This window comes from Sarcophilus harrisii, chromosome 2 (genome assembly GCF_902635505.1).
Source record: "Sarcophilus harrisii chromosome 2, mSarHar1.11, whole genome shotgun sequence".
NCBI lineage: Eukaryota > Metazoa > Chordata > Mammalia > Dasyuromorphia > Dasyuridae > Sarcophilus > Sarcophilus harrisii.
In genome coordinates, this window is record NC_045427.1 from 303,041,075 (window position 1) to 303,068,523 (window position 27,449).

Genomic DNA, 27,449 nt, shown 5'->3' on the forward strand with positions numbered 1-27,449 from the left:
AGCTCGAAAATTCTACAATTCTAAGTCCCTGTTGACCAGTTCTTGACCTTCCCTCCAACCCCCAAATCAATGTGCTACAAATCCTGTTCTAGAGGGAGACGGAACAAGGGGAGAGGAGAAGCCAGCTTTCAGGACACATGGAATCCATCCCCGCATTTCCAGCCGAGGCAGCGGTCAAGAGAACTGAGCGGTGATAAAGGTTACGGCTTTTCACCTTGTTCAAGTGTATCCTCATCATCATCATCATCATAGTCCATGTTGTCAGTGCCCTTCCCAGGGTTGCTGCCGGCTGCTGACCACCTTGCTCGTCTCTCCCCCAGAAGCACACTGGTACCTTCACTTTTGTTTCAAACTTTGTTCTCCTCAACCTCCCATTAACCAGTCCTGGTGACCTGTTGTGACTTTCCTATCATAGCAGGCCCCAGAAAGAGCTGGTCCTTGAGGTGACCTGACATGCGGGAGTATTATCCCAGTTCCCTCAGTTAGGAGAACCCTTGCTTCCCCTGGTCATAGGGGTGAGGACAGCTGCTTTACCCCCGAGAAATTTCCCTAGGGCCCTGTTTCAGTGGGAGCCTCCCATGCCTCTTACCCCCCCCCTCCCTCCCTCCCTCCACTTTTCATTTCATCTCCAACATTCCATGACCTCACCTAGTCATTGTGATCTCGGAGGGTGAACCTGGCAACAGCAGGCCTCGCAACCTCCCGTCGGCTGAGGCAGTCATCTTTTCTCCTATGTTCATCGGGATCAAACCAAGGCTTGGCTGGGAGTGCCCAGGTGCTGTGGGTGGGTCCCTCACAGGTGCTATATTTCCCTCTGAGTTAGGACTGAACCAGAGCCTCTTAATTAGGTGACTGTCAGGAGCTGCCATCATGTTCTACTCTAGAGATGGTGGCTGTACTTCAAGTACAAAATATTTCAGTGGAGGGTGAGGTCAGTTTCCTCCTGTACAGGTTTTTTGTTTTTTGTTTTTGTTTTTGTTTTTTTGTTTTTAAATTTGGGAAAGTATCCTGAGGCTTGGAGAGGAAGATCCGTATCTGACAAACACACACGTTCTATCGACACAGCCGACGGCAGCCAAAGCATTATCCGAGCGAAAGCTGCTTTTCCGACTTAAATTGAAGTTGCCCAGAGATCATCCCCATCCCAGGCTGTATTTCATGTCTTGGAGTTGAAGTTCAGTTATAGTTTACTGGTTGGTGAATCCAGAGACGTTTTTGTTTTTTGTTTTTATTTTTACTTCTTGACAAGTTCTTCCAGCACTTCAACAGGTCAGGTCAGTAATTTGGTGGTTGATTTCAAATGATTCAATTTCCATATAGTTAATGGTGATTTTTTCCATATGGTTATTTCAACAGTGCAGACTGCAATTTCATCTGTGAGATTCTTGTCCATGAACTCCAACAAATCTCTCATAGAGTATCTATGGCTTTCTTCTATGATTCAACATTTTGTGGGCACCAGTGCTTGCACTTTGGGCTGTGCATTCTCACTGTATATGATTGACCTACCCTCATTTCTGATCATATATTTCTCAGATATCTTTTAGGTCCTTCTGGCTAGGTCCTCCATTTCAAGTTTAGTATCAAAGATCTGTGTGGCTTAGGCCCGTCATGTAAGGTTTGACATTGACTTTTTAGTCATCTGGAGAGTCATGGTATTCCACCATGCCCAACCACATGGCCTCCATGAAATCATATAGTGATATAGGGACGAAAGACACGGAGAAGAAAGTTACTAAGCCAGAAGGAAGACAGGATGAATAGAAAAAGAATCAAACAATTTGTTTGAAAGAAGTTAGACGTGTGTCCATTCTCTAGAAGAAATCTATTAGTCGAATGGAATAATTCCTGAAATATAATCTCTTGGTCCTGGATTCAGTGACTTCTCAGAACACTAGATGATTATTACAAGAGACAAGAGTTTAGGAATGAGAGGTAAGAAGTGCTGTAAGAGGTGAGGAGAACATTTGTATTCTTAGGCATTCATTATGCTAGCCACAGCTCTTCTTTGTTGAATAAGAGAATACAAATACACCTTATTTGACTTTATTTCCAGCCGTTGGGTCATTTCTTCTGAGCAGAAGGAACCCATTTCTCCACTAATGAGAGTCAGTAGGTATTTACAAGGTTAGACAAGTCCATCTTAGACAACAGGTTACTTCTGCAAAACAACAGGAATTGGAACATCTCCCTGGAGGGGAAAAATGTTGTAGGCAATTATTTTGGCATGCTAATTTCCCCTTGACCAATGGAGGCAAGCAGTCACTTTCCCTTTGATTCCTAGCTAATTCAAAAGCAACATAGTTATTTGAGACTAGAGTCAATTCAAAGAGAATTTTTGCTCTAGGAATACCACTCGCCTTAGCTTCCCTGACCTTCAGGGCCAATGGAGCTGTAAATAAGGTTCTTGTGAACTTGGGAAACAGCATGGCCTAATGAAAAGAACTTGAGGATTGAAGTCAAGATTTTGTAGGTTCAATTCTCAGCACTGATGTTTCCTAGCTATGTTACCGTGTCATTCAGCATCACTGAATTTGTTTCCTCATGTATGAAATGGAAATAATATATTTCTCCTACCTACCTTCACAGAGTTGTGAGGAAGGTATTAAAAAAATCTTAAAATATTACATAAACGAATTTTTATTTTTATTCTCATGATTCCCTTGAAGCAAAGGGAACTTCAGGATAGAGAAGCAAACCCAGATTTCTCCTATAGAGCCTAATCAGTGGGGTTTGGAAACCATAATTCTGGGATTCCCTAAGCCATTATGGTATCTGTCACTTGGAAAAGAGTTATTGATAAGGTTGCAAAATAAAAATCTATAACAGTGTATCCTTTAACATGAGCTTTCTTGACCTACCCTAATATAACCTAAATACTTCTAGATAATAATGCTTTAATAGTCTTAAGTAATTTTTAATATTTATATACCATTCAGGCATCTCTCCTGCATATCTCATCATCTCATGATGTAGGAAAGGGCAAAGAGAAAGGAATAAGTATTTATAGTATGACTACTATGTGCCAGGCACTTTACAAATATCTCATTTGATCCTCACAATAACCTTGTGAGGTAGGTACTGTTATTATCCCCATTTTACAGTTGAGGAAACTAATGTAGGAGCTGCAAGCTCTCCTCAGAATCAGGAAGACATAAGTTCCAGTTCAGCTTTGATAAGTATTGACTGTATGACTGAGTAGCCCACCTAATCCCTCACTTCCTCCAGGCAACTCTCTTAAGAACCTAAATTGCAGAGAAGATGTGATTTGCATTGTAAAGGAAATTCTTTAACTGGAGTTGCCTAAGCCAATGAAATAACAGGTTCAGCAACAACAAAAAACCCAAACACACACACACACACACACACACACCTCTCCCAAATAAACAAGTCAAAATCAACTGCTCACTAAGTCTTTGGATGCAACGAAAGCCAAAATCATGATCCCTGTGCTTGTTTGCTTTCTAATGGAGGAGACATAGGAGCCCCAATGTTGGAGTTTTAGTCTTTATTTACAAGTTCAGCAGGTTCAATGATAATGGCTTTTAAGTTAGAAATTTGTACTGACTCATTAACTGGAAATCACTCTTCTGGGATCCAGTTCAGTATCTAGAAATACATCCTTTGGTACCAAAGGGAAATAATCTTTGAGTGAACAATTCACATTTTTTAGTTAGGTACCCATATAAAAGGTACAAATGATGTCAGGTAATACAAGACACTCTCCTGTTTGGGAATTTATCGATATAAGTTGAAAGTCAATCTATGCCTGAGTAGGTTAGTTTTAGTAAGTTGTATGGGGACAAGAACAGGTTAAATAACTTAATCATGGGAATACACAGTTAATAAGTAAAAAAAAAAAAAAAAAAAAGAAAAAAAAAAGAAAAGAAAAAGAAAAAGAAAAAAAGAAAGTAAGAGAACTGAGAAGCCATGGATTTGGGTTTAATTCTAACTTGAACGATTCCTGTCTTGGTGACGTTGGACAAATCACTTATCTCCTCTTAAGTGCCTTTCTTTCCTCATCTATAAAACAGGATTGGACCAAATGACCTCTATGGTCCCTTCTAACTCAAATCTATGACCCTATTATAAATACTAGAGATAGAACTTAAAATCTCATTCTTCCAAGTTGAGATAAAAATAATTCCTTCCTGATTATATCTACAAAAGTTAGAAATCATTCAGAGACAGACAAGACAGACACTGAGTGAAGATCACCTCATGTAAAAGGGTGATGTAAAGTAAAGGGAACTGATAACAATGCTGATATCAAAATGATTTTAAGATAATTTTGAGGACAAAATATGGATGACATGTTAAATGAGTTATCCTCAATAATTTACAGACTTATGTAGACATAAAAATACTATATGCATTATTTCTATGTAGGACCATAACATTGTTCCTATTATGTCTTGAGGATTTCTTGGCAATCTAAGTCCTTCAACACCTTCAACCAACAACTTTAATAATATATTCAATTGAGATAGTCATTAATAAAAGTAAATTCCTTTGTTTTCAGCTTGTCCAACGATCAAGTATATTTGAACATGTTCATTATTGTTCTAGGTCAACTTCTATCCCTTATGATCTATCTAAAGGACAATAACCTAGATCATAAATTCTATAGATTATTGAGAATAACTCATTTAATCTGTCATCCACACTGTATCCTCAAAATTATATTAAAATCTTCATAATACTGATGATTATTATTTATCAACTATCTTTATTCTTGATTACTATTGGACTGATGTAAGATAATTCACACAGTTTACCTCACTGGAGAATTTCTTACTGTTTTGTAAACATGATATTGAGGAATAAGTGGGTTTTCCTCTGAACTTGGAAGATGGGGATGTCACTATGCTATCTTGCTAATCTTGCTTGAAATGGGATAGTTGGCCATCTGGATCACCTCCCACCATGACCCTTACATTCCCAGTCCCTTTTCATCTGAAGACACTCCTTCATTTCACTTGCCTTGCATTGTTTTTGATACTGGTATCAAGTGCAAAATGATTCTGAAAGAGATGTTTAAACAAAACTTCTGTTAGCTAATTAAATAATGCCTATTCAAACCAGAGGGAAGGGGTCAAGTAGAAGAAAGATGCATGCCCAATAGTAGGCAAAGTCTATGATAAAACACTGCAATACAAGGGTATTCAATTTTCTGTAGACTAGATGGTCTCATTTCTCTTTGCTAGCTCTACAAACCTGAGACATGTATAGTTGGATAGAGAATATGGTTGGAAAATGGAAACAGGCAATGGAATTTGGAAAGGTCGGTGAACATCATATGATTGGTCACCTTAAATGCACCTTGAACAGAAAACTCTGGAGAAGAAAATTAGGGCAACTGGCCACAAGAAAGATCTCTAAAATACTGTCTCATGAAGATGGCTTTGTGTGTTCTTCCCATTAGGTGGCAGTGGAGTATATATGTATGCACTCTGCCAAGTGAGCATATATATAGGTACAGGGAAAAATTTGGCTAAATTACCTGATTTATTTCTGAAGTGCTCACGTCTCAGGATTTGTCCAGTGCCTCACCAAGGGACCTGACTGAAAAAATAGTCTTCTGTGTATACAATTTTTTAGTTATTCAAGAATATCAAAAAATACGACTGAATTTTTTCTTTCATCCTGGAAGTTATTTGGGGGAAGTAAGGAAAGGGTTAATTCTTATTGTTTTACAGATGTGGAGCAACAGAAGCTAAAACAGCTGACAAATCAGCACTTGGTGGGTGATTATAGGATTCTAGATTATGAATTCAAAGGACCTCATCTCATTTTACAGATAAGGATGAAACATAAGCCCAAGAGAATCCATACACAAAACCACAATAAAAATAATAACTCATTTCTATAATGCTTTATGGTTTGCAAAGAGCTTTTCAAATATCACTTCACCAACCCTGAGAAGTAGGTGTTACTATTACCTCCATCATCTAGATTAGGAAAAATGAGACTAAAACAGATTAAGGGACTTGACTACAGTCACACATCTAGTGACTAGATTTGAACACAGGTCTTCCTGACTCCAGGCTTGCGCCAACATTCTTGGCCCAGGTTTTCTTTCCTCCAAAAGTCAGGTCTTTTTTTTTACCCCCTGCAACTACATCATGCTACTGCTATAATGTGAGGAACAAGAATTAGAATACTCAAGCAAAACTGGTAGGACCAACCAATATAGATTCTACAGCAAAAATGACTGGCTGTAGAGTTAAGGGAAAAAAGTTTTCAAAATTTAAAATAAAATAATTTGAAAGTGGTGAGGACACACATTGGGAAAATATAAAGCCAAATCTTCTTTAAATCCCAGAATCCCAAAGATGCACAAAAGTTGTGATGAAAACATCTTCTCCCTCCTTTTTCCATCCACTTTTCCCCTCTGAATTTCACCTCCTTATGTCCATACCATTAAGAAGGCGCTTCCTGGATAGGAACCAGCTCATAAGATTAGGAAGTTGAATATCTGGGGACTAGGATGGAGGCAAACAAGAGAGATTCTGTCAAAATTAAGCTGCTAAAATGGTGACCTTCTTTTGAGTTTTTTTTTTTTTTTCTGAACATCATCTGTCTAAAGTGATTGATTCCACCAAAAATGTCTATCAGGTAAAAGTGTATTATAGAAAGTGTTGCACATGAGCAATGGTATAATGTTTTCTAGTGAAGGACTTGGTTATAATGCATTGATGATTTTGTTGCAAAATAAATTGATGCCTATATAAAAGAAGACTGAATGTTATTTTCACCCAATAAGCCTTTCAGCATTTCAGATGGCACCTATAGTCTCTTGTTGAATGGACACAAGGACACTTATTACCCTAAGATTTGCACTAGTTTCAGGCACTAAAAACAGACAACTGTATAATGTACATGATGTGGTTTTTTTTTTTAACACAGAAAATGATAAATGAGTGTGGTGTAATTCCTACTACTGGGGAAACTGAGGCTAAGTGCATTGTTTGAACAGTTCTGAGTTGTCTCAAGTCAATCAGGTGTCAGTATTAAGTCTGATAAAGTTATCTTCAACCTTTGAAAGCAAGGGGACACGTTGCCATATAAAATAGGGGCAAACTGGGCTAGGTCGGAAATAGATCAGTTCAAATCTGGCTCCAGTGACAGTTAGAATTGCTGCACTTTCATCCTGGGCAAGAGGCAGAGAGAGAGAGACCTAGTCTCAAAAACAAAGTATTACAGAAATGTTATCATCACCATCACCATTATCATTATTTCTGTCTTTGTTTCTTTTTCTAGCTTTTCTGTGTCATGATGTACCCAGCCGGTCCTGGGTCTGGAGACTCCCCAGAAGGCTTTCCTGAACAACAGAGACTCCAGCCACAAATTGGAGACTGCACAGCCCGGACACTGGGTACTGAGATATGAAACAAAATAGAATTTTCTGGGTCCATAGCGTGAGGTGGGAGGAGGGAGGGAAAAGAATATGTGTAAGATGGGGTTGAAGGGGAACTGAAAAACAAAGTGCCAGAACAGAACAACATACACGTTGAACTTAAATAGCTTTAGTCTATGTTAGAGTCCCTTTTATTTAAGGTATTATAGAATTTAGAACTAGAAAGAGTCTTCGGGGTCACTTAGCCTTAACCATCATTTTATGGATGAGGAAATTGAAATCCAGACAGATAAGAGGACCCTAATGACAGAATGATAGAATGTCAGAGGTCATATAATCTCATCTGAACAAAATGATCTACTCTACAACATATGCCCATCAAAGGGATCAGCCAGCTTCTAGTTTTAGCAGCCCATTCCAGTTTTAGACAGCTCAAAGTTTTAGAAAAATTTTCATGTTTAGTTTAAATAGTCCTCTCTACAACCTTATGCTCTTAGCTCTACCATCTGGGACCAAACAGAGTAAATATAATCTCTTCCTCATGGCAGTACAGAAGAGAATAAAATGCTCCAGATATAGTTTGACCAAGAGCAGTATATGGTGAGACTTAGGTTAAAATGTCCCAGTTCTGGAACAACATTCTTTTCTTATTGAGATGTAAGGTTGCATTTGCTTTGTGTGTGTGTGTGTGCTGCCATATGGATAATGTTTTACTCATTTAGGCTTTATCTTCTAAAATCTGTAGATCAAATTTTCCCATATAAAAAAGATATACCTCTTATGTGCCATCCCCCACCATGGAAGAAATTTAGCTCTGTTAAATTTCTCCACATAAAATTCAATTCAAGGTTCTATTCTGCTTTTGATATTTTGGATCCTGACTCTCCCATTTAAATTAATCTTTTCTTCCTAGTTCCATGTGATACCCAAATTGAATAAGTATAATACTTATGTCTTTATCCCAATATATATATATATATTTATTATATATAATATATAATATAATACATATATTTATTTATAATTATTATATTATATATTATATTTTATATTATAAATATATTATATAATTATATATTATAATATATATTTATTATATTACCTGTGTGGTATATATATATATATATATATATATATATATATATAAATGCCACAAGGTAATAAATATATATATCTATTATATTATATTTATTTATAATTATTATATTATATAATTATATTATAATATATTTTATATTATGAATATATTATATAATTATATATTATAATATATATTTATTATATTACCTGTGTGGCATTTAAATATATTTAAATGCCACAAGGTAATAAATATATATATTATATTATATTTATTTAAATATATTATATATATAATTATATATTATAATATATTATATAATAATATATTATAAATATATTATATAATTATATATTATAATATATTTTATATTATAAATATATTATATAATTATATATTATAATATATATTTATTATATTACCTGTGTGGCATTTATATATATTTAAATGCCACAAGGTAATAAATATATATATTATATTATATTTATTTATAAATATTATATTATATAATTATATATTATAATATATTTTATATTATAAATATATTATATAATTATATTATAATATATTTTATATTATAAATATATTATATAATTATATATTATAATATATATATACACAGGTATATATATATACATTTAAATGCCACACAGGTAATAAAGCAGGATTTTACGCTAGACTCTTTGGACCCTCTTGCTCCCAATTCAGGAGTTTTTATCCTGTGCCGCAACATTTCGGCCATTGCCCTTTCTCATGCCTTGCAGAATGGCTTTCCCATTATTTCCAGGTAGGGCGTTTGGGAGGTAGAGGTGGGAGCGGGGGCGGAGTGGAGGGGGAGAAGGAAGAGGAGAGGTAAGTGACGTAAACGTTTATATCTGTTGGGCGATGCTTTGTAGAGCATCCGGGACCCAGAGTCAGGAAGATCTGAGTTCAAATCTCAGCTTAATTCATTGACCAGCTGAACAACGGTCCTAGCTTTAGTTTTTCCTCATGTGTAAAATGGGGATTAAAGGGAGAACGGACTTCCCAGATCTTGTGAGGAGGAAATAGGAGATATTTGCAAAGTGCCACATACGTAAATACTAATAATTTTCTGTCAACTAACTAGGCCTGTGGCCTTAGACAAATCCTCTCCCCTCTCTGGGCCTGGAGATTTTGTGAGGGTAAAAACAAGAATCTGCAAAGTAGTTCCATATAAACGCTAGTTATTGTTCGCCGTTATCATTCTGTCAGGTAACCAGGCCTGAGGACAGATGGCGCTACCCCTCTGACCTCGGTTTCCTCATCTGTAAAACGAGCGCGCGGCCCTAGGGGGTGTCTCCGTCCCCCTCCCAGGGGCGGGGAGGGGGTGGGGCGTGTGTGGAGGTTCTAGGCTGACGAGGCAAAAGAGAGGGGCGGGGCCTGCGTTTGAAGGCGCAGGCGGAGCTGCGGGTCGGTGGTTGATTGATTGGGCACCGCAGCGCCCCATCGAGGGTGAGACAGCTCTATAACCGGGAAGGGGGCGCCCTCCCAGAGGGAACTGGGAGAGGGGGCGGGGGCGGGGCAGGTTGCCGCCGGTTGTTTTGGTCACTTGGGCACAACCGTGGTCCCCTCGCGCCCGGCGCGCGCACTCCCAATAAAGTTGTTGTTGAAGGGCGAGCGGCGGCACCACGTGGGCGCGGCGGCCGAGGGGAGGCCCGGTGGAAGCGCGGGCAGCCTGGTCCCGCAGCCGGGGATGATCGGGTCGTGCCTGTGCTACCTGCTGCTGCCGGCGGCGCGCCTGTGCCGCGTTCTCTCAGGTACCCGGGACCCCGCGCCTGCGGCGCCGCCGCGCAGACCCCTCCCCCGGAAGCCCGTCCCCGCCCCCACCGCGCGCCGGGAGCTGTCCGCGGGCGCCGCGGGCGTCCGGCGGCCACAGCCTCTTCCTCCGGGGCGGAGGGATTTTCGCTGCTCCAACAGCCGCTCCTGCCGGATCGCGCGGGGGCCTGGCTCTGGGGGCTGTGGCGGAGGGAGGGGGGGGGGGTACCATTTGGGTGGGTGGGGCGGCTCCGGGCCGGCGCCGCTCTGAAGGAACAGCCAGCAACTGAGGGCTTGTGGTGAATAGCGTCACTTACAAATAAACTCAGTCACAAATTCGTCACAGGTTGAAATTGCGATGAATAGGTATTCAAAACAGAAATAAAAAACGAATCCACCCGAGATTTTAAGCGCGAGGCTATTGCGGAGTTCTTTGAGCGCCTTAATAAAGATTTAAGTTTTAAGAGTGAGCTTAATAGATTTAAACTGAACATGCTTTTGGAAGCATCTTTTATCTCAAAAAATTTTACAAAGCTTTAAGAGCAAGCGTTAATAGGTTTAAAGTGCGTGTTCAGTTTTGAAAGGCGTCCCTGGAGCTTAGAAAAAATTTCCAAAGCTTTAAGTGCGAGCTTTTATAACTTAAATGGGTAGATTTTTTTTTTTCCTCCAGAACTTTCAAATTGAGCTTTAATAGATTTAAACTGCATGTACTCTCTGTCTTAGGAAATTTTATAAAGTTTTAAGCTTTAATAGGCTTAAATTGCATACAAAGTTTTGGGCGTCCTGTGTCTGCGAAAATTCTACCAATCTTTAAACGTGAGCTTTAATAGGTTTAAACTGCACTCAGACTTGGGGAGCACACTATTTTAGGAAATTTCCATCTTGATTAATTTTTTTTTTTTTTTTTTTTTTTTTTTTTTTTTTTTTTTTTTTTTTTTTAGAATTTGGGCACCTAATGGGGTTTAATTTAGCCTATTTTGTGGAAAATTTGCAGATGTGAAAACAGCTTCTTGATGACGTCATTATGTTATTGTAATGCAGGATGTCTTTAAAAAATTTTTTTAAATTGCTATCTCAATATAATCAGTTTCTTTTGTGCTCTTGTGCATTTTAAATTCATTTAAAAGCATTATTCTGAGAAGGGGTCCCCAGACTTCAACCTGAAGTTTATTTATTTAATATTTAAGATTTTTAAAAAATATATTTAATATTTTAATTTTTAAATTTAAATTTAAATAATTAAAAATAAATATTTAAGAACTCCTTTACCATAATAAATGATTAATAATCATTGGTTCTATTTGTATGTCCTCAGGTTGACCTTCACTCTATCTTCTTCCCTAGCAGGTTTCTTGCCTCCTTTTCCCAGGCTAAAAGGAAGAGGAAGAAAGTAGCATTTATTGAGGGCCTACTATGTGTTAGGCACTGTGATAAGGATTTCGAAATACCTCTTTTCTTAGAGGGAAAATAGTAAAAGAGAGAAAGGAAATCAAGTTTGGAACTTGTTCTCCATTCTCTTTACTTTGGAGATAGCTGCCCATAAGTCATAACCCAAAGTCATACCCAGCAATTATACAGCTAGAACCATCAGCCTAAATGCCTTGTGTTAGTGGTATGAATGAATTAATAAAAAAGGCATTTTTGAGCATGTATTTTGTGCACAGCCCTATGTTAAGCACTGGAAATTCATAGAGAAAAGTAATCAGGGCTTGCCCCTAAAATGCTTACATATTCTGATTGGGGAAGACAACACAGGTAGAGGTTTTATAGAAGCAAATCAAAAGGACAGGGGTCATATGTTTTATAAAGTCCAATAGCAGAACAAATGGTGTGTTGAAGATAGGTGTCTTGTAACTGGATTTGAACTCATGAAAATGAGTCTTCCTGATTCCAAGCTCAGTGCTCCATTCATTGTGTTATCTAGCTACCTTGAGCGTCTAAACTTTAAAACAATCTTGTGTGTACACTAAATCTTTCTTGAGTGTTATTTCCAGTGATAAAATCACATCCATTTGACAGTACACCATAAACTGTACGGCTTCCTTGTCTGTCACTGGTCCTTAGTTCTCATTTTCAGTGGATGGAAACATACTGTCAACTGCCAAAAAACCTTAGAGATTATTTTACCTAGGTTAACCTCCATTTTTAGGTTGCAGAGGCTTAGGAAGGCAAAGGGATTTGCCCCAATATCATCACAGCTAATTAGTGACATGGCTTAAGTTGACACCAGAGGTTCAGACTGAATCTGTCTTTTTTTTTTTTTAAACTATTCTCAGCTTCCTAAAGATTAGATTGGGAGATTCCTATTTAATTATTCTTAGGGGTACTAATTTGAAAAACTGATTGAAGAAAATGGAGTGCTTGTTTTTTGGTCATTATTCCTTTGATATTCCCAGATTTCATTTGCACTGTCAGATCCCTTGAAAGTTTTTGTAGAGCATCTATGGTGATTGTGTTGAGCACGTCCTATTCTTTATGACCCCATTTGGAGTTTTCTTGGCAGAGATATTGGGGTTGTTTGCTATTTCCCTCTTCAGCTCATTTTACAGATGAGAAAACTGAGGCAAACAGGGTGAAATGACATGACTAGGATCTTACAACTAATAGGTGCCTTGAAGCTGGATTTGAACTCATGAAAATGAGTCTTCCTGATTCCAAGTTCAGTGCTCTATTCATTGTGTTATCTAGCTACCTTGAGCATCTAAACTTTAAAACAATATTATGTTTGTTGATAGTTTAACATTTCCTACACTACTGAATATATTCACTCATCCCTTGCTCCTCAGTTAAAGATTTAAAAATAGGAACCAAAAATAGTTCCCCCAGACCTGTGAACACACTAATGCTGGCTCTAAGTATAATATTCAATACCCTTAGAGACCCACCTCTGCAAATAGGAGAGGGAAAAATTCTAAGGTATTCTGGTATACAGGAGTAAATTCATGAATAAACCAACATTTATTGAGCACTTACTCTACCAATATCTTTTATTTGGGTGTTGGTGTCATCAAGAAAAGAGCTGTTTCCCACATAAATGAGTTTTCCATGTAATAGGCTTACCCCATTAGGTGCCAAAATGTTTAAAATTGTGGTCATTATTGAAAGAAAAATTTCTATAATGTATGCTGTGATTTCCTGCCTTCTTAAATAGAACAAAAGACAGTTCTCTTGCTTGATAAGTCAAGGTCATGATTACGAATATCACTTTATTGTAACTATATTAAAATACAGTAATGCTATCACAGAATGACTCATTGGGCTTATTTGTTCCAGACTCTGATTTTAGTTCTTTTGTGTATTTTTATTGTTCATGTCTCTTCTCTGTTACCTCTTTGGTTGTATTTATTTAAATCTTAGAATTTATTTAATTTTAATATTCATTTAAATTTTTTTGAGTTCCAAATTCTCTTTTTCTTTCCAGCCCTTACCCCATTCATTGAGAAGATGTACAACATACCAATTATATGTGTGATGTCATATAAAACATGAAATCATAGAATTTAGAATCAGAAGGGAACTTTCAAGATCATCTAGGCTGACCCCCACAGTGTACAAGAGAGAAATATGGAGCCCAGAGAAGGGACTTGACATTAAGTGGCTGCATATTAAGACTGAAAGCCAGGTCTTCAGAATGGTACCTGGTAAACACTGTCAGGGACTTTGCTTGGTCTTGGGTCTCTGTTATTTTCTACTGTTTTACCTTAATATCTAGCTGGGTCTTGGTTTCATCATCTGAAAAATTAGAGGGTTGGACTAGAACAACACTGAGGAATCTCCCAGCTCTATATCTGTGATCTGATCATCTGGATTTCTTCTCTGTAATTCTTTCTGTTCTTCCATCTCCTTTATTTCAAAAGTTGAAGTGGCGTTTTTTTTTTGTTTTGTTTTGTTTTTTATAAATGGACTGTTGCTATCTGTCCCTCGGATTATACCTGAAACTCTAGAAATTCCAAAAATACTTTTATAAATAGATTTTTATTAGTCTGTTTTGGTTTTGTTGTTATATCATTTATGTTTCTTATTTGCCGTATTCCTCCTTGTACATTTTCCTAGTGAACTATTCTTTCAATAAAGGGTAAAAAATAGGAAGCAGGAAAAAATAAGTCCTGTAAAACTAACCAACATATCAAAAAAAGTCCGATATCATATGCTATGTTCCATACTCATGGGTCTATGGACTTGTTAATATTTTGATAACTATTTCAATACAATTAATTTCCTTTGTAGTTTGTATATATTTTAGTCATTTAAAATCATTACTTTGAGATGGGGGTCCATAGGGTTTACTTGCCAAAAGGGACATGACATAAAAGAAGATTAACAACTTCTGCCATAGTGAATAATCAATAAATACTGGTTATATTTAATTTAAATTTTTATTTAAAACATGTTTTCCCTGAAAAACTCTGCAAGTTACTGTTGCATTTTGTCATCTTCCAATATTAAGAGAGAGCTTTAGGTTGGCCAGATGGCCTACTTTCTTCCCTCCCAGGCTTTCTTGCTTCCTTTTTTGGAGTCTCATGGTCCTACATGGTATAGCCATTGAAGGACAACGTATATGTCTTCTCATCTCTTCACTGGGGTCAAAATGAGTCATTATATTTTCACAGCATTCTTTTTCAATTGCTCTCTTGTTGGCAAGTAAAATATTATAGAGGATTCTTACCTCCAGAAATTTAGAGTCAGTCTGGGGAAGAGTAAGGTTGAGTGATGATGATTATTCTGCAATCTAATATGTTGACTTTTCTAATAGATGCTTTCTTCACGTGTCGGAAAAATGCTCTCCTGGCCAAGAGCTCGTCCCCCCAGGTGGAGGGTGGCTTTGCCATGGCCCCTCGGGGCCTAGACCAGGAAGAGCGGGAAGGCCTGCTGCACCAGTGGCGAGAGGAAGGGGCCAGCAGGCTGCCCACATCTGTCAATGAGGGGCCTCCTCTAGAGAAGGGGCTGGCCTCAGGCAGCTTGGCTCTTTTGATGGCCAGCCCTGAAGAGCAGCGGGATGCTGCTTCAGAGGATAAGTGGTCCAATGTTCAGCTGAGTGACTTGCGGGCTACAGAGACCCTGGAGGAGCCTTTCTCCGACTTGGCCGGGATTCCAGGAGAGGAGCAGCTGGAAGGTGTGGATGGCACAGTATGGACTGCTGTCCCAATGCAGGCAGGACCCCAATTTGCAGATTGTGCTGTCCTGCCTGTGGGCACCCTTACTACAGAGCGGTGGGAAGAGGACCCTGCAGTTGTGGCTTGGAGCATAGCACCAGAGTCAGTGCCAGAGGAGGAAGCACCAGTTTGGCCCTTTGAGGGTCTTGGTCAATTGCAGCCTCCTCCAGTTGAAATACCTTATCATGGTGAGTAGTGGCTGTCCTGAAGGTTGGAGAACAGGGAAGGGGGGGGGGGGGGTAGGTTGGAAGGCAGTCTTACTATGGGACAGAGCATGAACTAACAAGTTTTAAAGCTGGCAGGGGATTCTGCTTTTCACAACTGTTAAGCGTGAGGTTTATAAAACTTTTTCTACTCTTATCTCTTTTTGCCCAGGAATTTTTATACGACCTTGCCTATTTAGGCATATAAAATAGATATATAAATCAAACCCTTATTGATAATAAATCATAATTTTGCAACCTCCACATTCAGTTGTGTGATCCCATATGGGGTCATGAACCACATTTAAGAAACTTTATAGAATCATGGAATGTTAGAATAGGAAGGAAACTCTATAGAGTTTATCTTACCTCACCCCTCTCATTTTATCCAGTAGAGAAGGTGAGTTCCCAGAGGTCTTGCACCTTGTTAATGAAAGAGCTGCAAGTGGAGCCTGAGTTTCTTCGATCCAAGGCTTTTTCCATTAGACTAAGTTGCACAGAAAAATTGTGAAGAATAGATGAGTCATGGATTTCAACCCTCCTTTTTATTTAGTGCTGAGCTGCCAATTTTAAACAAAAGGGAATAAGCTATGCCTGGGGCTGAGGTCATAACATAAAGAATGACCTTTAGCATCAGCTCAGTTTGACCTCATCAATATGTGCAACTTCCAATCAGAAATAAATCAGTGAGCATTTATTAAGCATCTCCTTTATGGAAGGTAATGTGCTGATGAAAACAGATATTTGTGAGAAGTGATTTTATAAAGATGTATTATGTTGATCAGAGGTGGTCAATTTTTAATTTTTTTTTAATTAAAGCTTTTTGTTTTTAAAATATATGCATAGATAATTTTCGACATTCACTCTTGCAAAATTTTTTGTTACAAATTTTTTTCCTCCCTTCACCCCACTCCCTCCCCTAGATGGCAAGTAACCCAATATATGTTAAACATGTGCAATTCTTCTATACATATTTCCATGTTTATCATGCTGCACAAGAAAACTCAGATCAAAAAGAAAAAAAGAATAAGAAAACAATTGCAAGCAAACAGCAAAAAAAGTGAAAATACTATGTCGTGATCCACACTCAGGCCCTACAGTCCTCTCTATTATTAGACTATTGGAACTGGCCTCAATCAAGAGGTGGTCATTCAGTTCAACATTTATTAGATAATCACTATGTTCAGGGCATAGTGATGATAAGCAGTGGGGAAACCAAAAAGATGACAATCCCTATCCTGAAGGAACTTAACATTTAATAGGGGCAAATTTCTGTGCAAGTATTTTAAATTACCGGATGGGGTTATGGTCTATAGGGTAGAAAAAGGAAGGAAAGCAAGGCTGTCAGCAACTGCATAGGCTTGGAAAGAAGGATCACCAGGAGGCAAGATTGGAAACTATGAGGGGAAAGGAAGAGTCTTGTCCTTCCTCTACATCAGGTAACAAATAATTGCCTCGGGTCTGTCTCTTGTCTCTAGAAATCTTATGGCGAGAATGGGAGGATCTCTCTGTCCAGCCAGATCCTCAAGGCCTAGACTCGGGGGAGGTTCCTCAGTTCCAGTTTACTGTCATGTCATATAATATTCTGGCCCAGGATCTGGTACAGCAGAGCTCTGAGCTCTACCTGCACTGCCATCCAGACATTCTGAATTGGAATTATCGATTCTCCAACCTTGTGCAGGAATTCCAGCACTGGGACCCTGACGTGAGTTGGGAATTGTGCCCTACCATACTGGGCTTCCTCACATTGGGACTTTTCCAGGACCATAATATAGTTACATTTATTCCATTCTTACAAGACAATTGGGATCACATTGAATCCCTCCTCTACATTAGTTAGGCAGCATCCTAAGAGAAATCTTGAGAATTCCAGACAAAGTCTGTATGGTCATGAGTGAGGATGGAATTTGGGGCTATTAAGGAAACAGAAAAATCCAAACCTTAAGTGTTAGATTGACTTCTGTTTTAGGGTGGGGTGTGCTGATAGGGATTTAGGGGAAATAGTGATTTTGGGAATTTTGTTGCTTTCCAGTGTATCCCCCTTACTTCCCTGGCATCTCCCATATTGGTCTCAGTGTCACATCCTAGAGTGGAGGTGTCCCCAGAACTTTTCCTGCCAACAGGAGGTGAGGGCCCTTTCTTTTCTGCATGTACCTGTGTCCTCTGAGTGATTGATCTCTTCGTCGATTTCCCAGATTCTTTGTCTCCAGGAGGTTCAGGAAGACCACTACTGGGAACAACTAGAGCCAACACTGCGGATGATGGGTAATGTAGTCCTGTGGGGGCAGTTGGCTCAAGGGCTTTTGGATGGAGATGTCTCTGAAGTTCTTCTGCCTCCTTCCCTCTATCTGGAGGGATCCCTCATTTCCTCTCTGGACCTTAGCATCCCATATTCCTTAGCTCTCTTGAAAGTGAGCGAGTTCCCTCTTCCTGTGGGTAAGCCTTTCATTCCCAGTGAAGGAGGGCTTTCCGTGACCTACCCATTCTCACACCTATTTGCCCTCCTATCCTTTCCTATCATTCATTCATCTGAATATAGTTCTAGAGAAAGCCTTGCAGAACTAAGAAATTGGCAAGGGCTACAAACCCCAGAGGTGAGTAGTAGAAATGCTGTGATGCTTTACTAGACTGATATTAGACAGTGGACCCTAGCCTTTGACCTCTGTGACCCATCTCACTGTTGTGGTTTCCCTCACAGGCTTTACTTGTTTCTACAAGAGGAGGACTGGGTGTAAGACAGATGGCTGTGCTGTTTGCTACAAACATTCCCGGTTCCGACTGCTTTGTGCCAGTCCTGTGGAGTATTTCCGGCCTGGTCTGGAACTCCTTAACCGGGATAATGTGGGATTGGTTCTGCTGCTACAGCCACTGGTCCCAGAGAGCTTGGGACAGATAACCGTGGGTCCCCTGTGTGTGGCCAACACCCATGTGCTGTACAACCCCCGTAGGGGTGATGTCAAGCTGGCTCAGGTGGCCATCCTCCTGGCTGAAGTGGATAAGGTGGCAAGGTTAGCAGATGGCAGTTACTGCCCCATCATCTTGTGCGGGGACCTCAACTCTGTCCCTGACTCACCACTCTACAACTTCATCAGGAATGGACAACTCCAGTACCAAGGCATGCCAGCTTGGAAGGTAAAGTGGTTGTTGACTCTGGGGGCCAGGGAGAGAAAAAGAAGGTGCTTTAGGGTAGAGAACGGCAGGGAGGAATGGCAGGTTACTTATGGGGTGGCTCCATCATGCCATCAAAGATATAAAGGGCTTTTATATGGAGACTGCTTTGAGTTTTGCCCCTGAAAAGCAGAATGTGAAAAAATTGGCTTTGGTTAAAAAGGGGGCAACTTCGTTTGTGCCCGAGGAAGAACCTGATCACCAGGGCATAAAACACTGTACTGAGATGACAAAGGCAGGCCCTAGAGATTGAATGGAAGAAAATGTTTTGTTGATCAGGCCACATCTAGAACATCATATTAAAATTTGAGCATCTCATTTTTTTAAGGTGTTTAATAGCTTCTCTGTTCTTTTTCTTAAATTATAGCTTTTTATTTACAATATATATGCATGGGTAATTTTTCAGCATTGACAATTGCCAAACCTTTTGTTCCAATTTTTCCTCTTCTACCTCCCACCAGGTAGCAGATAGACCAATACATGTTAAATATGTTAGAGTATATGTTAAATACAATATATGTATACATATATTGGAAATGGAAACAGTTCTGTCCTCGAGGAACTTAACATTCTGTCAGGAAATAGTATTTACATATGGGTCTTTATGGCAGTATACACAGATATATTGATCAAGTAAGTTCAAGGTAACTTTAGTGGGACAAGTTAGAAGATGTTGATGAGGTTTTGGAAATAATCTTATATAAGGGATGGTTTCAAGGAGCCTAGAGGATCTGGACTAAGTTATAGGGAGAAGGCCTAATGGCTATTTCAAGGAGAGAATGGTATATTGTGTGGAACTAGGAGCTGACTTATTTAATATTAATTCAGAGAGCAACACCAGGAACAATATGTAGAAATTATAGAAAGGCAGACTTTGACTCAAAATGATAATGATTGGGCTCTAGCTATGAAATTAAACTGTGAGATTGTTATCCCAGAGTTATACATCTCTAGATTACTATAAAGATATACACAATATATGTAGTATAAGGAATTCCTGCCTTGGGTAGGAGGTTGAATTAGATGTCTTCTAAGGTCCTTTCCAATTTAATTTAAGGAGAGACAATCACTTACTCCATATGAGAAGATGTAAATAGTTATTAGATAGAAGGTGGGAGTTTGGGGTAGGACTAGATTTTTCTTGCATTTCTTTTTTATTCTTATCCTAGAATTTCAACATTGTAACTGTGAAGACTCTGAAAAAATACTTTTTCATATTCATACAGTGAAAGTCCTGAAAAGACTCCTGAGAAGTTAACTAGTTCAGTCCTCTTCCAACCTTAAATGGGCTTAGGTATTACCTTCAGAGGAAAATAGCTCTGTTTCCCTGGTGACTTTGACCCCTAAAACTCTAAGATACATAGAACTGTCATATTTAGAAAGGACCTGAGAAATCATGTGTTCCAGTAGTCTTAACCTGCAGTCAGGGAACTTGATTTTAAAAGATGTTTTATTTCCTTGTAAACCTTATATATTTTATGAATTTAAAAACATGATTCTGAGCAGTGGCTCACAGGTTTACCAGAATGCCAAAGCAGGACCCATGATAGAAAAAATATTAAGCACTCTGTTGACAGATGAGCAGACTGAGGCTTGGAGGGGCTTCTTGTTGGTCATACAGCCAGATAGTAGTAATATCAGGACAGAGAACCCTGGCCTTTTATTTTAGGATCCTTTTTACTATATTAGATTGACCTCTTAGTATGACCTAAAGTCTCCTTGCTGTAGCTTTCTTCTGGCTTCAGCGAGCTGGTCACTTTTTGAAAGGAGTCCTTGCTTTGCTTCATAGTTTTTGTGCCTTCCTTCCATTCATTGCAGCTCATTGCCTTGTCTGACCCTTCCAGAAAGTGAACCAAAAGGAATGCCAGTAAGACTGGCTGAGTGGTATATGTCCAGAGTGGGGGAGTGGGAATTGACCTCCTAGATGATGATGCTGGCTCATTGGAATCCTAGGCAGGACACTTGAGCTTTCTCTTTCTCTTCTGATTTAACATACTGGGTGTCTTTGGCAGAGCAGAGTGGGAGGAAGGAAAAGAGAATTCAATGAATGTTCATAGAGCTAACTGAGCTTTTATTGTAATTAGGCAGGCTACTAAAATTTTTATTAAGCAGTAACATTGAACTGGCTAATAGATTTCTTGCTGAGAATTTTTGAGTTTATAGTCTTGAGCTAAACCAGTGCATATAGAGTAATTAAGGGACATTTGCTGCATTTTTAGAAATGTGAGGCTGATTAAAGTAAGGAAATGCTTCCCATGTGGTGCTGTGTTTGTTCTGGTTCCATTCACTAAAACATGTTTTGTTAGCTCTTATCTAGACCAGGTAATAGAATCTAGACCAGGTAATAGATAGAGAGCCTTTCCTTCCTTATAACATTTGTCAGTAGGATGGCTTCCTGGTTCTTGCAGTTGATCATAATTCTTGGAGACGAATTCTTTGAGAATAAGAGGAAAGAACCAAGACCCAAGGAAGGGTACAGCATTACTAAGGATGTCTTGTTTTTTCTGGCAGGTGATTCTCTAGCAGGAATCTCTAGCAAGCCTAGATGATCACAGGACTCTGATCTGGGATAAAACAGATTGTTGGTCAGGGCCTTGCTTTTAAATTATCTCTTCAGACTATAACTTAAAATGGCCAGACCAAGGCCTGTGGAGCTGACTCATTGTGAAGTTGAGAGTTTATCCAGAGGTGAAATTTTAGTCAAGTTCAAGCTTTGTCTTTTCTTCCTACCTGTCTCTTGGACAGAAGCCGATATTTTCAGGGGAAGAATGGTACGTTTAACTAGCTCAATCAGAAGTGTGTTTTAAAGCCTCACAAGGGAGACTTATGCAATACTTATAGCGTATATGGATTTGTGTGCATTCATTAGCTGTCATAACGGTCATTCCCTTTTCTGTCTCTCTCGCTTTACCTCTGGCCTGCTGTTTTCCTGCAGGTGTCTGGGCAGGAAGACTTCTCCCATCAGCTTTACCAGCGGAAGCTGCTGACCCCACTGTGGCCTAGCTCCTTGGGCATCACTGACAGCTGTCAGTACGTTACTCCCTGTCACCCCAAGAGATCAGGTGAGTCTTTATCATGGTCTATTCTATTTGGGGCTGGTAACTTTTTTTTTTTAATAGCATAGAAGAAAGCTCTGGCTCTTTAGGAAGATGGGGAGAAGATCATACCTTAGGGTCCCCTACTATATTCCTTGATTTTTTGGTAGTCCTCTCTGCATTCTCAGTGCTTCCAAATCTAAAATATATATGCCTCAAAAAGCCCTTTGTCCTCTGAGTCAAGCCTTTCATCTCTCTTTTGTCCCTGGACTGGATGCTCTTCTGTTTGGAGCCTTTTACTTCTTCTTCACCCAGTACTTATCCTCTTATCTATAGAGAGACGCAAGTATGGCCGGGACTTCTTGCTGCGTTTCCGCTTCTGTGACAGTGCCTTCCAGCGGCCGATGGGACTGGTCCTGATCGAAGGAGTGACAGATGCTAGACCAGGTGATAGAGATAGAGCCTTTCTTTTTATCTCAGATCTATCATTGATGAAGTTTCCGGGGCCTTTCACTGCAGCTGTCATAATTTTTAGAGACAAAATCTATGGGAATAAGTGCAGGGTGGTCATTAAGTCTGGGCGACTTTTAGCTTTAGTAACTTTTGCTATAAACATGCTAGAAGCACACCATAAATATAAACTATAAAAAGTGAATTCTTAAAGAGTTTTATGTACTTATTGGGTTAATTTTTCTTTTCACAAATGAATTCATGAAATTTCTGAATGCCAGCTGAAAAAGATTGGAGAATGTGCCATAAAAACAAAACAAACTATGTATAGCTTTAAAACTAAAATTGAAATCCTGAGGATGAAATGAAGAGGCAGTGCTGCTGAGCATCTTGAGAGTCAGGAAAGCTCAAATTGGTATCTTGTCTGATCCACGGTTAGTTTGGCAACTTTACTAAGTTACAGAAGAGTGGCTGATTTGTATTGGAGTAAAAAATGTCTATACCTGCAATACCCTAAAGAAATGAAAGGTTCATATCTACTAAAAAGGTGAATAGTACATGTGATAGTGTTTTGCCCCTCATTTCAAATGTTCTCTACAGACAAGGTGGCATTCTTATAATAGCAACAGTGAGGCAGCTTTGTCTCTGAGACAGAAAGGCCTGGAATCCTGCCTCCAACACAGATTGGTTTAATGACACTGGTCTAGTCAATTAATCTATTGGTATCCCCAGCAGTGTTCTTAGCTCATAAATTGCAGAATCATCACTAGCATACATCAGTGGAGGAAGATTTTTTTACTGGGAGTTCCCTATACCAAGGAAATTATAGAACTGAGCTAAAAAAAATATTAGCAATGAGAATTTTTGTGGCCTAGGGGACAATTTTTGCTTGTGAAGGCTCTTTCCTTTTCCCCTCCTGACTTTTTCCTTATTCCTTTCCTTAGAACTTCCCACTATCATCATCCTCTTCTTTCATTTCTGAGAAAACCAGATGGGGTTTTCAGAGGAGTTTTAGGACAGGAGGCTGGACCGCTGCCCTTTGCCCTGGGGATTCTTAATTCTGTGCCTTGTCTCCTTTATAGAGCGTCCTGCTGGCTGGTCCCAGTCTCTCCCTGAAGCGGACCCACCTGATCCGGAACCCTTCTTCCCCAGGTAGCCCTCTCAGGCCCCAACCTTCTGTTCTTGCTCCCTGCCTTCCCTACAGTGCTGGTGAGTGCCAGCCCTAAAGGAGGCTGCTCTTCACCTGTTCTTCCCTCATCCTTGCTTGGCTTGCGCTAGTTCATAACCTGCACTGGTCTGATGTCACTCCTGTCAGCAGGCCCATGGGAGGACTGAGGACTAAGGGAAGTTGGACACCTTGACTTGGGGCAGGCCCTTCACCATTGCCTCAGGCCGGTGGAGCTGAATCTGGCATCCCTTCTCCTCTTGGCTCTTTGATCACTGAGTTGTCAGCCTCTGGTTGTATTGTGTGGGAATTTAGCGAGGAGAAGGCTAAGCTGAATTCTCTGAGGCCTTTTTGAAGAAAAGTTAGAGAATTCGGGGGTTGACACTGTGATATCTCGGCCTGTTTATCATTTCTTGTCCTTTCCCTAGGGCTTCGGGCACCATCCAGCATAGCCTCAACCTGACCTCAGTTTATAGCCACTTCCTGCCCCAGCAAGGCCGCCCAGAGGTCACCACAATGCCCTTGGGTCTTGGAGCGACAGTGGATTACATTTTCTTCTCGGCTGAACCCTGCGAAAATGGACACAGAGCGAGTGAGTCTGGTGGGTTGTGGGTGCTCGGGGGTCTTGACTGCTGCTCCTGGCAGCAGTAGATCGGGGGTCAGCCATAGTAGTATGGGCTCCCGAAAGCTAGCAGTACCTGGCATTAGCAGGGGAGTTGTTATTGAAAAAGGATTTCACACTCACCTTTGAGGGTAATGCTGTGGAAACAGATAATAATGATGGAATTTTGAATCAGAAGATCCAGATTTGAAACCTGGCTCTCTGATACTCTGTAGCAGGGGGACTTTTGGTGAGTCACCTGACTGCTGGCCCCTAGCCAGCTAGCACCTGCTTGATTCTTCCGTGGTGGGGGTGTGGCAGTAAGTGGGGGGGGGGTTGTATGTGTATTTGTGGTGTCTCCCTGGAACTTTTATGTTCTTGATATTTCTAATTACAAAATTGAAATAATGATAATAATGATCATGCTTATTAAACTGCCTACTTCATTGGATACATAAACCTTCAAACAATATGGACATGTGAATTTATCATCATCATCATTATTATGCTTTATGTTTAATTTTGAAAATACTCTTAGTTGTATTATCTCATTTGATCCTCCTGATGTAAAATGGAGTTGTTTAGAACTCTCAGGTAGCATAGCTTCTGTAAATGGCTTTGAAGTGAGGACTCTTGGGACACCCAGACAAATGATTTTGTTGCAATTTAAATCTCTTTGCCTTACCCTATACCCTTCCTCTACCATCTGCTTTGGGTAGGTTCAGATGGGGAGTCCCCTTATGACTTGTGAGCCATAAACAGTAGAAAGAAAAGAGGATGAATAGGAGAGTGAAAAATATTCTATCCCCATTAAGTATAATATGTTCCCAGAAAAGATTCATGGCTCCATCACCATTTGTGTGACCATAAATAGTAAGTACTTTCTTGAACTGTATCATGCCCACACTAGCTTTGGGAGCTGGCAGATGCATGTAGATTTATATTTCCAGGTGCCAATGTGCCTTACACTTGCTTCCTTTCATAACCCAGGTCGCAGGCTATACCGGGACGGAGCCCTCAAGTTGCTTGGCCGTCTCTCCCTCCTCTCCGAAGATGTCCTTTGGGCTGCCAATGGCTTACCCAACCCCTTCTGTTCTTCAGACCACCTCTGCCTGTTGGCCAGCTTTGGGATGGAGGTCACCGCCCCATGATGGGGCTCCTAGGGGACAGGGGGCTTATCCTCCAGAAGAGCTCATTGGATCAGAGACTGTGGAAATCCCAAGCTTCTGGAAACTTACACCCAAGGAATTTCCCTCCCCCACCCCCCTTTCACCCTCCCCTTCTCCTCAGTTGGATTTCCTCTCTCCCTTTTCCCCCACCCGTTATGCCCCTGCTCCCGCCCCAACCTCTTCCTAATCCTGTGCCTCACACGCAGTGGCCCTGGGAGAGACAGGAGGGGGGCTCCCCTTCCTACCATGTATCCAGCGCCTCCCCCTTGATTTTTAATTACCAGGGTTGCGGGAGTTTTTGATCTCATTGGTTATTTGCTTTCAGGCTGCAGCTTATTGACTCCCCATAGCAGCCACTGCTGCCTGCAATCTCCCCTCCTGTCAAGCAGATTGCCCACTAGCTTCCCTGCCCTCTGCCCATATGGTCTAGCCTCTTATACAGCTACTGTATATAATGTATAGTTTTTTTTTTCCCTTGGTGTTCTGGTAAGCTGCAGGAGCGAGTGCAGCATTGATTTCCCCTCCTAGGGTGGGTCTAACATGAGCAGGTGAAGTTAGTAGACTTCTAAGTGACCTGCTTGCTGTAGAGTCCCTCCTCCCTCCCGTCTGCTCCTTCCCTCCTCCCCAGCTACCTTACGAGTAGGTTGCCACAGAATTGTGTTCATCCAGCTTGGCCCTTGTGAACAAAGTGGACCCCTCAGCCTGGAACAGCAAGATCAAGAGGGCCTGGTGATCCAAGATGATCTGATTTGCCTCACTCCACAGCCCCCACTCCTGAAGCCAAGACATGGCCCTAGTATATTTCTCTTGGGTTCACCCCTACACCCTTACATAGGAGAAGTTGGCTTTTCTGGTGTCAGCTTGGGGAAGGTGAAAGCTTTGGGAGCTGGGGGAGTGGGGGAGGTGTCAGAGGAGCTGAGTATTTTCTAGGATGAAAAAATTGGGTCTGAAGGGAATGTTCTTCTGCCCTGGTGGTATCTGAAGCTGGCCCAGAGTGATGGTTTCAGTGGGAAACAGTATATGAATTGCTTCCATCATTCACTTGAGGGCTATCTCTGCTGAAGCTTAAACTCCTGAGGAAGAACTCTGTCCTTTTCTCTTACTCCGAGGAGCTGATTCCTGCTGCTTTTCTGACTCTCCAGGCCCTCCTTGAGAAACTGGTGGGGGGAAGGCATCTGGGAAGCATCTCTACTGTTCTCAGTGGAGTGATATGGTTGGAGAATTAAGGGACGGCAGTGAAGCCAGTTGGGTGGGAATGAAATGTAGAGAACATGTCCCCTGGCCAGGTCACACCAATGTAAAGCTGCTGCTTGACTCTTCAGTAGTGGGGGTGGTAGTAGAGGGGTAGGGGTGTGTGTACGTGTATGTATGTGTGTGTGGCGTCTCCCTGGAACCTTCATGTTCTTGCCCTGCCCTGTCACTCCTGTGTGCCTTAATCTCTCACTTTTAGGAATGTATTCCCCGGTCGTCTTCCTGGTAATCCATTCCCCTAAAATCCCCCTAACCCAAGGCAGATTCTGAAGATGCTTCTATCCCCATTGGGTCTGAGTTGCCTTTGTATTTTTCCAAGCCACCTCAAATGGGCCCGAAGAGTTGCTGAGGAGTCGCCTCATGTCTATCAGAAGAATTTTATCTTAAAAGGAAAGCCAAAGACCCTGCTTGAAATGCCCTATAGCGTTTTTTGTTTTTTTGTTTTTTTTAAAGCATAATAGACTCCTTAGCTCTGCTTCCTTTACATGAACATTGGCTTGCCTCATGTTTGGGGGCCTCTATTTGCCTGATCCCCTCCACTTGATCTTTCACACTCCCTTCCACTGTGTTTGCTTCTCCTGGGTCCATCCTCACAGAGCCTCAGGATATCCCCCCATTTGTTCCACAGCTGCCCCTTTCCCTGTTTTCCCTTGATGGGAAGTGCCATGGCCCCACCCTGGGAAAGTTTATTAGGGAATCTTTTGGTCTCTGGCTTGTTGATGTTTTGAAAAGTGAAGTAGGAAATTTTTCATGCTAATTTAATTTTTTTTTTCTGAAATAAAGGTTTGTCTTTTTTTTTCTTCTGTTTTTTTATTTCACTGAGATTTTGGAAGGTGTAGCATAGCCAGACCAATTTGTGGCTGGATTGGCTCCAGGCTCACTTGCATGTTTGGGGATGAGGTTAGAAGTAAAAGTCCTGAAGAGGCTGGGGAAGGAAGGAAGGAAGGAAATAAACATTAAGCACCTACTATGTAGCAGGCATTGTGATTAAGGTTTTCAAAATTATTTGATCAAGACAGCCTTTGAAAGTAGAGGATCAC

General features: G+C 40.5%; 2 protein-coding genes across 12 annotated transcripts in view; one reads left to right on the forward strand and one right to left on the reverse strand.

Moving 5' to 3' along the window:
* The window catches only part of LRRC74A (leucine rich repeat containing 74A), a 60,557-nt gene extending 60,134 nt beyond the window's left edge, over window positions 1–423 (reverse strand). For all 5 annotated transcript variants that reach the window (XM_031952468.1, XM_031952470.1, XM_031952472.1 and 2 more), the window contains exon 1: window positions 215–423. In XM_031952468.1, the coding sequence (XP_031808328.1) occupies window positions 215–257 (43 nt within the window). In that variant the 5' untranslated portion in view covers window positions 258–423. The remainder of the gene's footprint in view (window positions 1–214) is intronic.
* Window positions 243–27,208, forward strand: ANGEL1 (angel homolog 1). Of its 7 annotated transcripts, XM_031952464.1 has the most exons (12): window positions 264–330; window positions 1,005–1,274; window positions 7,264–7,378; window positions 14,968–15,555; window positions 17,049–17,275; window positions 17,766–17,835; window positions 18,269–18,702; window positions 21,674–21,800; window positions 22,110–22,220; window positions 23,306–23,375; window positions 23,817–23,989; window positions 24,980–27,208. In XM_031952464.1, exons 3-12 carry the CDS (start codon window positions 7,276–7,278, stop codon window positions 25,138–25,140), a joined length of 2,064 nt encoding a protein of 687 aa, XP_031808324.1. In that variant the 5' UTR covers window positions 264–330; window positions 1,005–1,274; window positions 7,264–7,275; the 3' UTR covers window positions 25,141–27,208. The 7 variants fall into 7 exon arrangements, with proteins under 7 accessions (XP_031808321.1, XP_031808322.1, XP_031808324.1 ...); XM_031952461.1 differs by lacking the exon at window positions 1,005–1,274 and having other exon boundaries at window positions 243–330; XM_031952462.1 differs by lacking the exon at window positions 1,005–1,274 and having other exon boundaries at window positions 243–330; window positions 23,817–23,980.
* Window positions 27,209–27,449: the final 241 nt, after the last annotated feature.

Excerpts from the sequence above, each read along its gene's own strand:
- ANGEL1 (XM_031952461.1), top strand. The coding sequence starts at position 256 with ATGTTGTCAGTGCCCTTCCCAGGGTTGCTGCCGGCTGCTGACCACCTT. Across the intron at positions 17,276-17,765 it reads TCCAGCACTGGGACCCTGAC|ATTCTTTGTCTCCAGGAGGT; the intron begins GTGAGTTGGGAA and ends TCGATTTCCCAG. Across the intron at positions 23,376-23,816 it reads CCGGAACCCTTCTTCCCCAG|GGCTTCGGGCACCATCCAGC; the intron begins GTAGCCCTCTCA and ends TCCTTTCCCTAG.